We start from the raw sequence: 15,464 nt of genomic DNA on the forward strand, positions 1-15,464 counted from the left end.
GTTTTTACTACGTTCTCCATTTCCCCCAGTTTCTAACAGAAGTGCAGTTGTTTCCTCTCCCAGGAGTGATTTCCTTTCGGACAACCGCCCTCCCTCGGCTCCGCGAAGTTGCCGGTAGCACGGAGTCGTGCTCGCGAGTTTCTTCCAAGTCGGAGCTGGCAGTGTAGTTGACTCAGAATTCTTCTCTTTCCCATTTTTTTCCTCACCAGGACTCATTTGACGTGGCAGTGGCAGATTTCGCGGAGCTGCGGGCGGGCGGACGGACAGACTGATTCCTGGACGTTCTCCCCACGTCCCGTTGTACTGCCAGCGGATTCATGAGAGACCGGGGCCGTTAGCCGCAATGGGGTGCGGACTCAGGAAACTGGAGGACCCGGACGACAGCAGCCCAGGGAAGATCTACTCCACACTGAAAAGAGCGCAAGTTGAGACTAAAAGCGACGCCGTCTACGAATATACCCTGCTGGACTTCTCTCTGGAGGGTAAGTAGCTCGGTCCTCGCCGACTCCGAATCAAACGCACGCAGGCCGAACCTCGTCGGTCAAGCGGCGAGAAGCCCGAGCACGAATGATTGTTGGGGGTGCAGAGCAGACGATGAGCAAGGAGTCGAGGCTCCGGCGTCCAGTCCACGAAGAGTCCAGCAAATTCTGAAAGAAAACTCAATCTGGCCCAGCAGTTTATTACGTTTACATTAAGAATACAAAATGTGCATAAGGAGTCCCATGGTAACCTACACTGTAGGCATTGTTTTTGTGAAAGCTGACACTTTCTACTCCAAAATGTTTGTGTTTTTGTGGAGCTTTAAATTTATTAATTTTTTTTGATACACCATAACTTCAAATTACTGGTAGCTGACAAATGTCCAGACCCAGACCCTTTTACATCGTAGAAGTCAATATAAGTAAAGTGTGGAGGTTCGGAGACAATCCTGGCAGCTTCATGCGTAAAGCAGGAACCAGTCCTGGGCAGAATAAAAGTAAAGGGAAAACGAGATTTTTCCAAAAAAAAAATCTTCCATTATCGCTCATTCGTTTTTCTTTTTATTGAACACTAATTAGCATAGAGGGCGGCACGGTAGCGCTGCTGCCTTGTAGTTAGGAGACCTGGGGACCTGGGTTCGCTTCCCGGGTCCTCCCTGTGTGGAGTTTGCATGTTCTCCCCGTGTCTGCGTGGGTTTCCTCCGGGCGCTCCGGTTTCCTCCCATAGTCCAAAGACATGCGGTTAGGTGGATTGGTGATTCTAAATTGGCCCTAGTGTGTGCTTGGTGTGTGGGTGTGTTTGTGCGTGTCCTGCGGTGGGTTGGCACCCTGCCCAGGACTGGTTCCTGCCTTGTGCCCTGTGTTGGTTGGGATTGGCTCCAGCAGACCCCGTGACCCTGTGTTTGGATTCAGCGGGTTGGAAAATGGATGGATAATTAGCATAGAATAAAAGTAAGGTCCGATGGTCAGGGGGGACAGAAAAAACAAAAGAAAACTCCGGATGGCTGGAGAAAAAACCAAAATCTGCAGGGGATCCAGGCCACAACACCACCCAGCCCCCTCTAGGCATTCTACCTAACATAAGTTAACTCAATTAGTCCTCATTGTGTTCAGGGTTCTCATGTAAGAATTTGATGATGATGGTCATGTGGACTTCTGGCTTTTAATCCATCAATGTAAGGACATCATGGCTTTGATTAGGTGGTGGTGGCACAGATCAGTGCAGGATTTACATATAAGCTACACAAGCTATAGCTTAGGGCCCCCGCCTTCTTGGGGGCCCCCAAAACAAATTGTCCGAGTGAGCAATTGGCATATATACTTAAATATACTACAGCATTATTTGTCCCAATCAGGCCCGGCCTTAGGCATAGGCGAAGTAGGCGACCGCCTAGGGCCCCGGCGTCCGGGGGGCCCCGGATCGACTCCTTGGTCTAATTTTCACGCATTTCACAGAGCTTCCAGGGGGGCGGACCCCCCTCAGGGGGCCCCTGGACCCCCCTTTCGCCTAGGGCCCCATAATACCTAAGACCGGGCCTGGCACAGATCGCCACCACAGAAAACAGGAAAAAGAACAGCAGAGAAATTAAGGGTTAGTACGGATTTTGGAGCCACCATGAATAGTAATGATGATTAATTGAATATACAGAGCATCAGGATTTAACTAAGATGAAGCTATGAGAAAGCCATGTTAAAGTAATGAGTTTTCAGCAGTGTTTTAAAGTGCTCCACTGTATTAACCTGGTGAATTACTATTGGCAAGTTATTCCAGATTTTAGGTGCATAACAGCAGAAGGCCGCCTCACCACTTCTTTAAGTTTAGCTCTTGGAATTCAAAGTAGACACTCATTTGAAGATCTAAGGTTACGATTTGGAGTGTAAGGTGTAAGACATTCCGAAATATAAGATGGAGTGAGATTATTTAAGGCTTTGTAAACCATGAGCAGTATATTAAAGTCAATTCTAAATGACACAGGTAACCAATGTAGTGACATCAAAACTGGGGTGATGTGCTCGGATTTTCTTTTCTGAGTTAAGATTCTAGCACCTGCATTCTGCATTAGTTGCAATCGATTGATGTCTTTTTTTGGTAGTCCTGAGAGGAGTGCATTACAGTAATCTATCCATCCATCCATCCATCCATTTTCCAACCCGCCAAATCCGAACACAGGGTCACGGGGGTCTGCTGGAGCCAATCCCAGCCAACACAGGGCACAAGGCAGGAACCAATTCCGGGCAGGGTGCCAACCCACCGCAGGACACACACAAACACACCCACACACCAAGCACACACTAGGGACAATTTAGAATCGCCAATCCACCTAACCTGCATGTCTTTGGACTGTGGGAGGAAACCGGAGCGCCCGGAGGAAACCCACGCAGACACAGGGAGAACATGCAAACTCCACGCAGGGTGGACCCGGGAAGCGAACCTGGGTCTCCTAACTGCGAGGCAGCAGCGCTACCACTGCGCCACCATGCCGCCCTACAGTAATCTAGCCGACTGAAAACAAAAGCGTGAACTAATTTTTCAGCATCTTGCAATGTTATAAAAGGTCTACCTTTTGCTATATTTCTTAAGTGAAAAAAAATGCTGTCCTAATAATCTAATTAATATGTGATTTAAAATTATTGATAAACACAGCTGTGTGTCATCTGCATAACTGTGGTAGCTCACGTTATGCCCCGAGATTATCTGAACTAACGGAAACATGTAAATCGAAAAGAGCAGTGGACCCAGGATAGAGCCTTGTGGAACACCATATAGAATATCATGGGTCTTTGAAGTATAATTTCCAGAACTAACAAAGAATTTTCTACCTGTCAGGTAGGATTCAAACCAATTTAAGACACTGCCAGAGAGGCCCACCCATTGACTAAGGAGATTTCTAAGAGTATTGTGATCAATGGTATCAAATGTGGCACTCAGATCTAAGAGGACGAGAACAGATAAACGGCCTCTGTCTGCATTAACCGCAAGTCATTTACTACTTTAATGAGTGTAGTTTCTGTACTGTGATTTGTTCTGAAACCCGACTGAAACTTATCAAGAATGGCATGTTTATTAAGGTGATCATTAAGTTGCATAATGACTGCCTTCTCTAGAATTTTATTTAAGAAAGGCAGGTTAGAAATAGGTCTAACATTTTCAAAAGCAGAGGAGTCAAGATTATTTTTCTTCAGCAGAAGTTTAACTACAGCAGTCTTAAGACAGTCTGGGAAGACCCCCGTATCTAATGACGAATTTACTATGTCAAGAACATTATCAATTAGCACGCCCGCTTATTTTATATAAATCAGGTAAATCTATCCTGGTGAAAGAATTTAATTTGTTTATAATAGAGTACTGGGGTTTAAGAGGATCAGTTTTGGTGAGATGTACTACAGTATATTATTTCTAATATCATTCATTTTGTAATTAAAAAATACAGCAAAAGCCTCAAGTTTCACTGGAAGTATTTTGGAGGCATTCCATTGAGTGACCTTGATTTAGTAGACGATCAATTGTAGAGAATAAGACTCTGGGATTACTAGCATTGTTATTTATAATTCTAGAGAAATAGCAGCGCCTCTCAAGGCGGACTATTTTGTTGTATTCTGTTATTTTAACCTTCAATATCTCATAGTGGATAATCAGTTTAGTTTTTCTCCATTTACGCTCAGTGGTCCGGCATGTTCATTTTAGATCAGACACTCTTTGAGTCCTCCATAGTACAGTTGTGCTTGAAAGTTTTTTAACCCTTTAAAATTTTCTATATTTCTGCATAAATATGCCCTTAAACATCATTGGATTTTCACTCAAGTCCTAAAAGTAGATAAAGAGAAACCAGTTAAACAAACGAGACAAAAATATTATACTTGGTCAGTTATTTATTGAGGAAAATGATCGAATATTACATATTTGTGAGTGGCAAAAGTATGTGAACCTCTAGGATTAGCAGTTAGTTTGAAGGTGAAATTAGAGTCCGGTGTTTTCAGTCAATGGGATGACAATCAGGTGTGAGTGGGCACCCTGTGTTATTTAAAGAACAGGGATCTATCAAAGTCTGCTCTTCACAACACGTTTGTGGAAGTGTATCATGGCACGAACAAAGGAGATTTCTGAGGACCTCAGAAAAAGAGTTGTTGATGCTCATTAGGCTGGAAAAGGTTATAAAACCATCTCTAAAGAGCTTGGACTCCACCAATCCACAGTCAGACAGATTGTGTACAAATGGAGGAAATTCAAGACCAATGTTACCCTCCCCCAGCAGTGGTCGACCAACAAAGATCATTCCCAAGAGCAAGGTGTGTAATAGTCGGTGAGGTCACAAAGGACCCCAGGGTAACTTCTAAGCAACTGAAGGCCTCTCTCATATTGGCTAATGTTCATGTTTATGAGTCCACCATCAGGAGAACACTGAACAACAATGGTGTGCATGGCAGGATTGCAAGGAGAAAGCCACTGCTCTCCAAAAAAAACATTGCAGTTCATCTGCAGATTGCTAAAGATGACACGGGCAAACCAGAAGGCTATTGGAAGACTGTTTTGTGGACAGATGAGAGCAAAATAGAATTTTTTGGTTTAAATGAAAAGCGTTATGTTTGGAGAAAGGAAAACACTGCATTCCAGCATAAGTACCTTATCCCATCTGTGAAACATGGTGGTGGTAGTATCATGGTTTGGGCCTGTTTTGCTGCATCTGGACCAGGACGGCTTGCCTTCATTGATGGAACAATGAATTCTGAATTATATCAGAGAATTCTAAAGGAAAATGTCAGGACATCTGTCCATGAACTGAATCTCAAGAGAAGATGGGTCATGCAGCAAGACAACGACCCTAAGCACACAAGTTATTTTACCAAAGAATGATTAAAGAAGAATAAAGTTAATGTTTTGGAATGGCCAAGTCAAAGTCCTGACCTTAATCCAATCGAAATGTTGTGGAAGGACCTGAAGTGAGCAGTTAATGTGAGGAAACCCACCAACATCCCAGAGTTGAAGCTGTTCTGTACGGAGGAATGGGCTAAAATTCCTCCAAGCCGGTGTGCAGGACTGATCAACAGTTACCGTAAACGTTTAATTGCAGTTATTGCTGCAAAGGGGGGGTCACACCAGATACTGAAAGCAAAGGTTCACATACTTTTGCCACTCACAAATATGTAATATTTGATCATTTTTCTCAATAAATAAATGACCAAGTATAATATTTTTGTCTCATTTGTTTAACTGGTTTCTCTTTATCTACTTTTAGGACTTGAGTGAAAATCTGATGATGTTTTAGGTCATATTTATGCAGAAATACAGACAATTCTAAAGGGTTCACAAATTTTCAAGCACAACTGTATAACAGTGCTAGAAGATTTTTTTAACTATCTTGTCAGGTGCGACTATGTCAGCAGCAGCTCTCACCTTAGCACTACAAACGGACTGGTTGCTTAGAATGTTTGTAAATTTTGAAGCTGCTGATGAATCAAAGAAGTGTTTTTTAACAATATGCTTCTCGTGAATATTTTGTATCATTTCTATATTAAGTAGTAAAAGAAAATGGTCTGATAGACCAATATCAATGATCTGCTTCACATCAACTTTTAGTCCTTTAATAATTACTAAGTCTAACGTATGACCTGCTTTGTGTGTAGGCTGACTAATGTGCTGGCTCAAATCAAGAGTCCAGGAGGTTCATGAATTCTTTTACTTTCGGGTCACACTGATTATCGATATGAAAGTTAAAGTCTCCCAACTATTAGGAACGTGTCATAGTTCGTAATTACAATAGTAATGACTATAGTAGATGACTTGCCTGTGTGGGAAAAAGAGTTCGGAGTGAGAAGTTTTATTGAGTTAAAATATTAGAACCACAAAATGTATGAACTCCTTGTGTGGGAATTTCATAAAGACTGAGGATGCGTTCAGTTCTTGTAATCCACTTAATGAAAGCTGTGTGACCTGATGCTGAGCTGGTATATGTGGGAGCCATTGTGATACGTTACCATATTTTGCTATGGCATCTTGCTGGTTTGCCGATTCACCCACTTGTAAACCTACTTATTCAAACTTTGGGTCTTAGGGAGCTGGAGCATATCCTGGCGTGGCTGCAAGGCAGAAGTCAGACCAGGATGGGCACTATCACAGTCACACACACACCTACATACACACTGGCAAGCTTGGGTCACCATTTACATGTATTTGCTTGGCAGACAAATTTATCGAAAGTGACTTACAAAGGAGGTCAACGTAACCAAATAACCATTGGTCTAGTGGTCTTTTTGGGAACAAGGGTACAAAATTCATCACCACAAAAATACAAGCAAGTTGCAATTCCTAGATTACAAAAAATAAAAGCTAATATGAAATAAACAGCAATTCACCAAGCAAAGGGGTTACCATTCAATACAGCCTGCATTTCTTAGAGAAAGGAAAAGATAAAAAAGAACTGACATACGAGGCCATCGCTGGTGACAACACATCATTTTCAGGGTACTCCAATTGCCACCACAGGCTGCGGAGAGGAGAAGGAAAACTCAAGAGGACTTTTTGGCAACACTTCACTCACTGTGTGTGTTTACATGTGCCTCGATAACCAGGTTATTTACAGAAACCAGGTTTCTAAAACGCCATGTAAACCCTTATTCTGTTTAGAGAAACCAGGTTAACAAAGGTAAATTTACAGTAAGGATTTTGTATTCTGTGTATGTCCATTGCACTCTGTTCGCCTGCTTAGCTTCGCACAAGCTTTAAGCAGCCACAGGTAGAAGCGTCCACAAGATACATTTTCTGAGACAAATGCTTGGGCAATTATATTATTCCTTTTCCTGGTTGAAATAATCTGTCTCAATATTTCTGAAATCTCTTAAGTTTATGTTGGTGAGCTGAATGAACAGTGCTAAATTCAGCAGCACAATCTCTTGAGTATTTGGGGTAACGTTAAAAGTAACATGTATTAAGAAATCTGACTTTTACTTTTTTTAAGTAAAGAGTTACCTAACGCAATACTTATTTTATTAAAGTAAATGTGTTGTTATTATACACGCTGCACTGATTGTAAGGCAAGAAGCCTAAGTTCCAGTGCACCACTCCTTCACAAGGCTCATTAACACAGACAAGCAGAAAAGAGTGTGCATTCCAGTAAAAGAATCCTGTTAATAAAGTGTGTAAGGATACACAAAGAAGGCAGAAGAAGGTTTGGGAAACTGCCCCCTATATTGTACAATGTACAAAGCAAAATACGTAACACGTTCAATAAATGGCTCCAGAGCAACATCTGGTTCCATGTCCAAAACAGGGACAACTAAACACAAAAGGAGTTAGGCTTTTATAATAGCCAAGGAGGAAGAGGTGGGGTCCAATAATTGAGGCCGGAAGTGACCTTGGTAGGAGGAGTGGTTATGCAAGGGAAGCAGGAATTACTGTATGTTGATTTCCCTACGGGGATCTGGAAGAGAAGGAGATCAAAGGTTAGTGCACTTCGAAAAACCCTCTTGTTTTCCGTCCTCGGTTAAGCCCTTAGCCTGTCTTCCAAGCGCACATGTGTGACAAGTGTCAGTTTAGTTTTATTTGAACTATTTGCTGTTGATATGTTGAAACAGTATGATCGGGGGACACAACGGCCAGCTCTCATATGTCAAATCTTCCAGGGCGCAGGTTGGGGTTTTAAAAAGGGGATGGGTGTTATTTACTTCAGAACACAGAAAGGACTAAACATATTTCTAAAACACAAATAAGTTTTCACTGGCTTCATACTTGTTTTTGGATTCACCGTGACTGATGATATTAATATGATTTACATTAAATGCAAGATATTTCAAGTTGTAAACAGCTTGTTTGTACAGTTTCCTAATGTCAGGGCATTTTACTAAAGAAGAACTCCAGTAAATTACTTGTGTATGTAATTGCGGAATTGTAGAACAGGTGTTTGCCTTTACTCTTCAAATTAGAATTGCTAGCTAACCTAGTTTACAGATTTATAACATTAAGGGAGTGTTCCACCCAAAAATATTTTCTTAAATGTTACCTACCCCCATGAGCAATTCTGTGTCCTTCCATTTTTTAGGCTTTTCATGCCCCATGTTGTTGCAGTTGGTGCTTCTTTTTCATTTTGTATAATTTATTTATTGAATTTCAAAGCAGATCTGTTTGCCCCATTAGGTTTTCATATGTGTTACAAATACAGAATTTATTATTACTTACTTGGAGAGGACATGCAGCAAGCTTAGAGGCTTGAATCCCCTCTAAATTCATCTATCTGTCCAGGCCATTTTGTTAATCCACATAGTTCAGAGGTGCAGGAAGAGAGAGCAAGGGGTGAATGACAACATCAAGAGCAAGACATGCATCAGATCTGGCTTAATCACTACTATGATGACAATCAACAGCTTATAAAATGGCATCATACTATAAAGGACCATCTGGGGTGGGTTTAAAGTGACACAATGAGCTTATTACCTCTGCAAATTTCTGAAAATGACTGAACACCTCAACATATGGTGTTGGTACACTTAGACAGTGTGCATCTCTTCTGCTGTGTTTGCATCCTAAAATGGTTTAAGTTTCTTTAGAGTCTTCACATGCACCATTATAGAAAAGGTAGTTTTTCCTTAAAAGGCTTCTTGGCAGGTTCTCCCATTTTTCAATAGGTAAGGAAGGCCAGCTACATCCTCCCTGATCTTGAGGTGCTATATTAGCTGACACTTGTATGGCATGTAGGCCTCTAAATAGCTAAATTTCCATGTTTCCTTTTTATTTTTAGATGAAATTTTAACCCTGTCCCTCCTTTTTTAATTAAGAATGTATTATTTTAAAATTGATTAAATTGTATAAGTGCATGTTTTAATGCCTTCTCTCCCTTTCTAGGCTCCTATACTTACAGTTAAACATTCACACACTTTGGGCCTTGCCCCTTTGTGTCACAACTACTGCTACATACTGCTGTGCTTGGGATCACCTTTTAGATCAGTGTGTCTCAGCCTTTTTGGTGTTGTAACCCTCTTTTTCCCATGTAAGTGTCTTGACGACCCACTGGGTTGGGGAGGGAGGCTTGGTGGAGGGGGTTTCTCCTTTGGTGAATCGAGCTTGATCGTCAGGTGGAATTGAGCACCATCATTGGAGTGGTGACCCACCACCATTATAAACAATAGCAGCTTGAGATCCCATTACAACAGAGTGGTTGAGAAACACTGTTTTAGATGGCTTTGACACTTGGCCCGCTCTCGTTAACATATTCAGTTTCTACCAGATTTCTTCAAGCATCTTTTCAAGCACAAAATGCAGCTTGCACATGAATAAACTGATATATGCTGTAGTATTTTCTACTTCCTTCTGCTCCGTTTTCCCATGTTTTCATACTTGTACTTTTTCCAGTTTAAATGAGAGTAAACACTGACTGCTGCTTCTATGTGCCTGCATTGTTTTTGTGTTGTTACATTCCTGTAACATGTAGATGGATTTACAGATGAACAAGTTTGTTTTTTTTATATAATCTTTTGATAATTATCATTCTGTGGTACTCTCAAAAATGCCGTAGTTGTTTATGTTAATATGCATCAGTCATTTACAAATCCTGCATGTCTTTGGTGATGTGGGAGGAACACTGCAGGGCCTGAAGGAAAACCCAAGCAACCACAGGGAGGACATACAAGACAAAGACACGACATGAGATTTGAATCGAGATGCTGGATCAATGGAACGGCAGTACCTATCACATACTGCTGTTTGGGCCCTTGAATAAATATGTTATTTTACCATTGCAGATCTGACAGGATAAGTAGCTGGTTTGGCTCAAGCCATCATGTCAGAGGTGGGTATTGAACCAACATCCTTGTGGTGTTCTGCTTCTAGACCCTGTGATCTGCCAATGTGCAGCATAGCCTGGCAAAGTTTCTCATGCAGCTAGAAAAGAATCTTTGTAAAAGTGAAAGTGGGTTTTGTTTTTTGTATTGTATATCTTAATTTCATGAATTGCTTTATGGTGATGTAGACATAAAACAAAGAAAAATCCAGTGAAAGTTTGTGACATGCATTTATGTTTGATATCACATTTTCTTTAATTATGCAAATTTCTTGTAAAAAGGGTAATTCTTTTTGTTTTTGCACACTTTGGAGGCTTAGATGGTTGTATCCCTTAACTTTTCAATATGCAGTATGGGAGAAAACTGGACTTGATTGTATAGCTGTAATTCCTTGTGTCCCATCTTAGGCTGTTATTTAGTTGTATTTTTTATACATTAGTATCTACTTTATCTTTTCTTGTATAAAATTTTTCTAAAGGGCCTTTACAGGTTTCATTCTTAGCTGTTTCTCTTTATTCAGTAAGTATGACGCTTCTGCATATCAGTCCTTGTGTACTCTGTGTGATTTTTCTGTTCATGCGACTTAGTAGTATGGCAGCTTCCCAGCACCTGCAGCCCAGTTCAGTTCCTGCCTGAGGGGTGCTCTGTTTTCTCGATGTGTGAGTTTCCTTCAGGACTCCGGTTTTCTCCCACAGTCCATAAACATGCTGTTAGGGCAGCAGTGATCCTAAATTGTCTTTTTGTTGAGGGGTTGTGTGAGTGTGCCCTGTGCTGGACTGGTGCCCAGGCTGTGATCCTATCCTGGGAAAAAAGTGAATTCCACTGAAACGTGGAATAAGCTGCTCATTGTTTTTGTTGTATTTGCTGGGGATTGAGTTAGGTTGTAAGTTATAGCATCAGAGGGAATTCCCTAGTTGATTATTTTCAGGTGCCAGCTTTTACACTAGGTACTGTTTACTGGCTGTTGAAAACTATGAAATGGAGGCTATAATTCAGCTTCTCTGCCCAGTTTATGTTCATAGTTATTAATTTATCTGCTTGTTTCTCATACACTGTAAACTGACAGGAATCTTCACATTTCAGTTGTAGTCACAAGGCTAAAGATAAAAAACTGGGTGTTGACCTGCATTTGCAATCTACTTTTGAAAAGGTTCTAGTGGTGTCTCCAATGTATGTCTTTAGAACAATAAATTGAAGAGCAATTGTCTATTTGTTTAAAATTTTGAATACCTCATTGAAGTATTATCTTTTTATTGTTAAGATTGCACTCCTTCAGATTTTCCTGGTTACTCCCACTGTTCAGATGGCCCTTCTTTTGACTTCCTTTTACTCGTCTGCCTGTGTAGTTTGTTTTTCACTGTGCTGGGAACCAACCAGTCACAGTATGGCACTGTTGTCTAATGCATTGTTTCTGTTCGTAATTAGCTTCTTTATACTAGGAGTTACTTGGCCTTTCTTTTATAAGTGTTTTTTTCCATAATTTCTGTGTCATTTTGTGAAGTAACCCTTCCTTTGCTGGCTATACTGTTTATTTAGAAAAGGCCGTTAATGACAAACAATGGTCATTTTCAGAGCGAGGGCTCTTTTAATGAAACAAGCAAAACAATTTGCCTAATGGTTTCCAGATCAGCCTGGCTTCTAGCCGCTAGTGCTGTGTATCTGGTTGCAATCTATGTTGGTCATCCAAGAGAGCTAACCGAAGCGCCTTTCCTTAATGAGCCTTGCATTCCATGGAGCAAACTTTGCATTTTTAAGCTTTTATGCATTTCCCAACAGTCACTTTCCTAGACTGCCAAGGGCAAGATGTGCAGAGATTTTTTTTTTTTTTTTATAGACACGGTAACAGTGAAATATGCACCCAGGTATTTCAAGTTGTTAAGGGCGTGTAAAAACAAACCACACAAAGGCAGACCCCCTCATCAGCAGATGGAAAATAACTTACACTACATGGCTTAAAGGTAAACTAACTGCATTCTTGTAGAAGAGGGCACTCTGATCACTCTTATACAAATTTAGGCAACTGTATTGCATGTTTTACAGAATCCTTCTTCCAGTAAATAAACAAAGAGTGTGGTAAATACAGAGGCTAAAGATAACATATTTTTAAAAATAATATTCAGTTCCTACTTGGTTTCCAGCAAAATGTCATTTTCTGTACCTATAACCTTGAAATGTATCATTTACAGCCCAGGAGGGAGGCTGCAGGTTATGAAAGGTGAGCCTGTCATTACACAAATGGCTCTTCATCATACACTGTAAACATAAGAGGGAAGAATTGGCAGGTATTTTGTGTGAGGTGTTTTTCTAAATCAGCACATTTGGTTTTTTTTTGTTTTTTTTTTTTGATTTTGCTTTAGATTTAGTATCATGGTCACTAAGTGACTAAAACTGCAGCCTCTAGGCTCAGAATTTCACAGTTCAAGTCCCAGCTGTTACTATCTGTGCACAATATTTGTATTACTTTTGTTCCAGCACAACATGTTTCTCTAGGTGCTCTGGTGATTTTCCACATTCCAAAAATGTACATTCTATATGAATTGGTTACTGTCAAATGATACAGTGTGAGTTTTCACTTTTTCCAGGGCTGATGGTTTTGGCTCCTGTTACTCTGAAGCTAGATTAGTTTATACACTTAGTTATATTCCAATACGAATTCAGACTCTTAAAATAAGTAAATCCTTAATCCTGTACATGTTTCATTGTGAGTGTTCCATAAACAGTAGTTTATTTACAGTATATCCTGTGTAGTGCACGTCCTCTTGAGGTTTACACAACAAGAAATCTGCTTTAACTCAATGAAGACATTTTGAATAAAGATGAATTGTCATGAAATCACTTTGGCGCTTTCCAAAGAAAGTAATGGGGAACTATCATGGTAAATAGCTGGTCAATCTGTTTTTATTTCAGCTTTTCATTTAATTAGACTTGTTGCCTCTGCTGTTAGTTTGAAGTCTCATAAGTTACCAGTTGTGTGCATTTTGTTTATGTATGAAATTTAGACAGCTGCTTGGTGTTTTACTCTGCTTAGTACACAAGTCTTATCCTTTTTCCATTTTTCTGCTTCATGTTTAACTCTCTCCCTTGAGATTGACTTCTTAATTTTTTATTTTTATACATATCTCCAAATTAAGAAGGAAAGTGTGGCTAATAATTAACTCTAAAATTTTCACCCATGGCTTTGACATGGAGAAGCTGTTTTAATAATGTATTTTAAAACAGGGGTTCTCAAACTCTGTCCTGGGGACCCACTGTGGCTGCAGGTTTTTGTTCCAGCCAAATTCATAATCAGTGACAACAACTGATAACACTGACCTCATTTAACTAGCTGATATTTTTTCCTTCTCTCTTATTCTATGTTAAGAAAAGCGCAGCAGCATGATTTTTACATTTATAAAGCCATTTGGAAGTATTTTAATTGTTGTTAATATTTACGTAAATGCTTAACTCTCTTTTGTTGATTTCATTATATTTTGCCCTATCTCTGTGCAGTTTGCTCCCTTTATTATATATTAATAATGGCAATGAAAAACGAGCAGACACCCAGGCAAGCAACAGTGAATCATGGCTGCAACTACTTTAGTGTCAGACCCACTAATTAGTAAATAACAAATTAATTAAACAGTTAGAACATCTGAAAACATAAAATGAAAATCAAGATATAAATATTAATAAAAATAAACATTCACATACAGTATATCTGCTCAGTACATTTTAATATTTATTTATTTATTTTAACTGAACTTAATTTTCTAATTTCTATATTGTTCCCAAAACACAGAATCTTGGAAATAACAATTCACTTAATTAGCCCAGGAGTCCAGTTTAAAACAGAAGCTGGTTTAAACAAAAACCTGCAGCCACAGTGGGTTCCCAGGAGTGAGTTTGAAAACCCCAGCTTTAAAACACATGAGTGGGAAAATGTGTATAGATGACGAGTAGTAGTCCACCCTAATCCTTGGAACAGTTTGTACCTATTTCACAAAAGTGAAATCTATACTGGTTGACATTTTTCAGGTTGCAGAATGAATGTAGGTTCAAGACATCTCATTAAATGACATACACCATTAACAGTAGCAACTGGGCTCCAGAACCAGACTTGTTCCATTCTTAAGACATGCATTTTCAGCATTGATTACTGACAAAATAAATATATTAGATAGATAGATAATATTGGAACTTTTAAAAATGAAACCAATTCCACCTTAATGAAACAATAAGTGTCTGTGTCTGCATCTTTTCAACAGATGGTGCATCACAAACATTAACACAGTTTTTACAAATTGCATGCTAAATGGCATTTAACAACAAACTGTCTTAGATGGGTAGTATAGCTAGTGCTAAATAGTGGCATAATCCTGCAAAATTTGGAACATTTGACTTAATATTAAGGCTTGATACTGACCATATAAGGACAGCAGAAAGCCAAGGAGGGACTGGAGTCCATTTTTGTGTGCTGCAGTGTCAATACAACAGCAATCAGTCTATTAGTAATCTCCATTTACACATCAATTTTCAATGTTAGTCTGACAATATTAAAAAACACGTAACAATTTTAACAAGAGCAAGCCATTAAGCCCAACATACAGTGCCTAGTTTGTGATTTTAGTCTTTGTAAACCTAGTAGCTTTTCTCTTCATGTTAATCTTCCTTAAATACTCATAAAGCCACTGGGAGGTCGGAAACCTCTTAACATGTGAAAACATCAAAGAAATATGAATTTAGACCATTTGCTATTTGTATTTGTGTTTGTTTAAATTCACCCTTACTGTTCCTTATGCACATTATTACCACCTTGACTATTCTTTCTATTCTTTTGTACTGTAAAAAAACACTTCTAGTCAACTTTTTAATTTTCCTCCTTATTCCACTGTAACTGCCTTTTAGCTTTACTAACGTCCCTATTAATCATGTCTTCCCGTCGTTCTAAACCTTATACTTAATGACAGAGTTCTCAAGTATGCATTGTGTAGCAGCTTTTTATTTTTCAATTTCTCTCTTAGATCTTTATTCATGCAGAGTGGATTTCTGTTTGCAAGCTTTGGGGTTAACCTGTTCTCTAATGTGTGCAACACTTTAAACGATCTCCACTTCTCCTGAGCTGTCCCCATAGTTAAAAGGGTGTTCCAGATTGTCTTTTTTTAAACTTTTCCACATGTGCTTAAGATTTGTCTTGTTAAAATCTAAAATTTGTTTTTTGTTTTTGTTTTATTTGGAACA

The 15,464-nt window shown here is 39.5% G+C and overlaps 1 protein-coding gene across 1 annotated transcript in view; it reads left to right on the forward strand.

Annotated features, from left to right (window-relative positions):
* The window catches only part of rftn2 (raftlin family member 2), an 82,456-nt gene continuing 66,992 nt past the window's right edge, over positions 1 to 15,464 (forward strand). Inside the window, exon 1 of the mRNA XM_028807643.2 lies at positions 1 to 482. Within this exon, the coding sequence (XP_028663476.1) occupies positions 344 to 482 (139 nt within the window). The 5' untranslated portion in view covers positions 1 to 343. The remainder of the gene's footprint in view (positions 483 to 15,464) is intronic.

Source organism: Erpetoichthys calabaricus, chromosome 8 (genome assembly GCF_900747795.2).
Source record: "Erpetoichthys calabaricus chromosome 8, fErpCal1.3, whole genome shotgun sequence".
Lineage (NCBI taxonomy): Eukaryota > Metazoa > Chordata > Cladistia > Polypteriformes > Polypteridae > Erpetoichthys > Erpetoichthys calabaricus.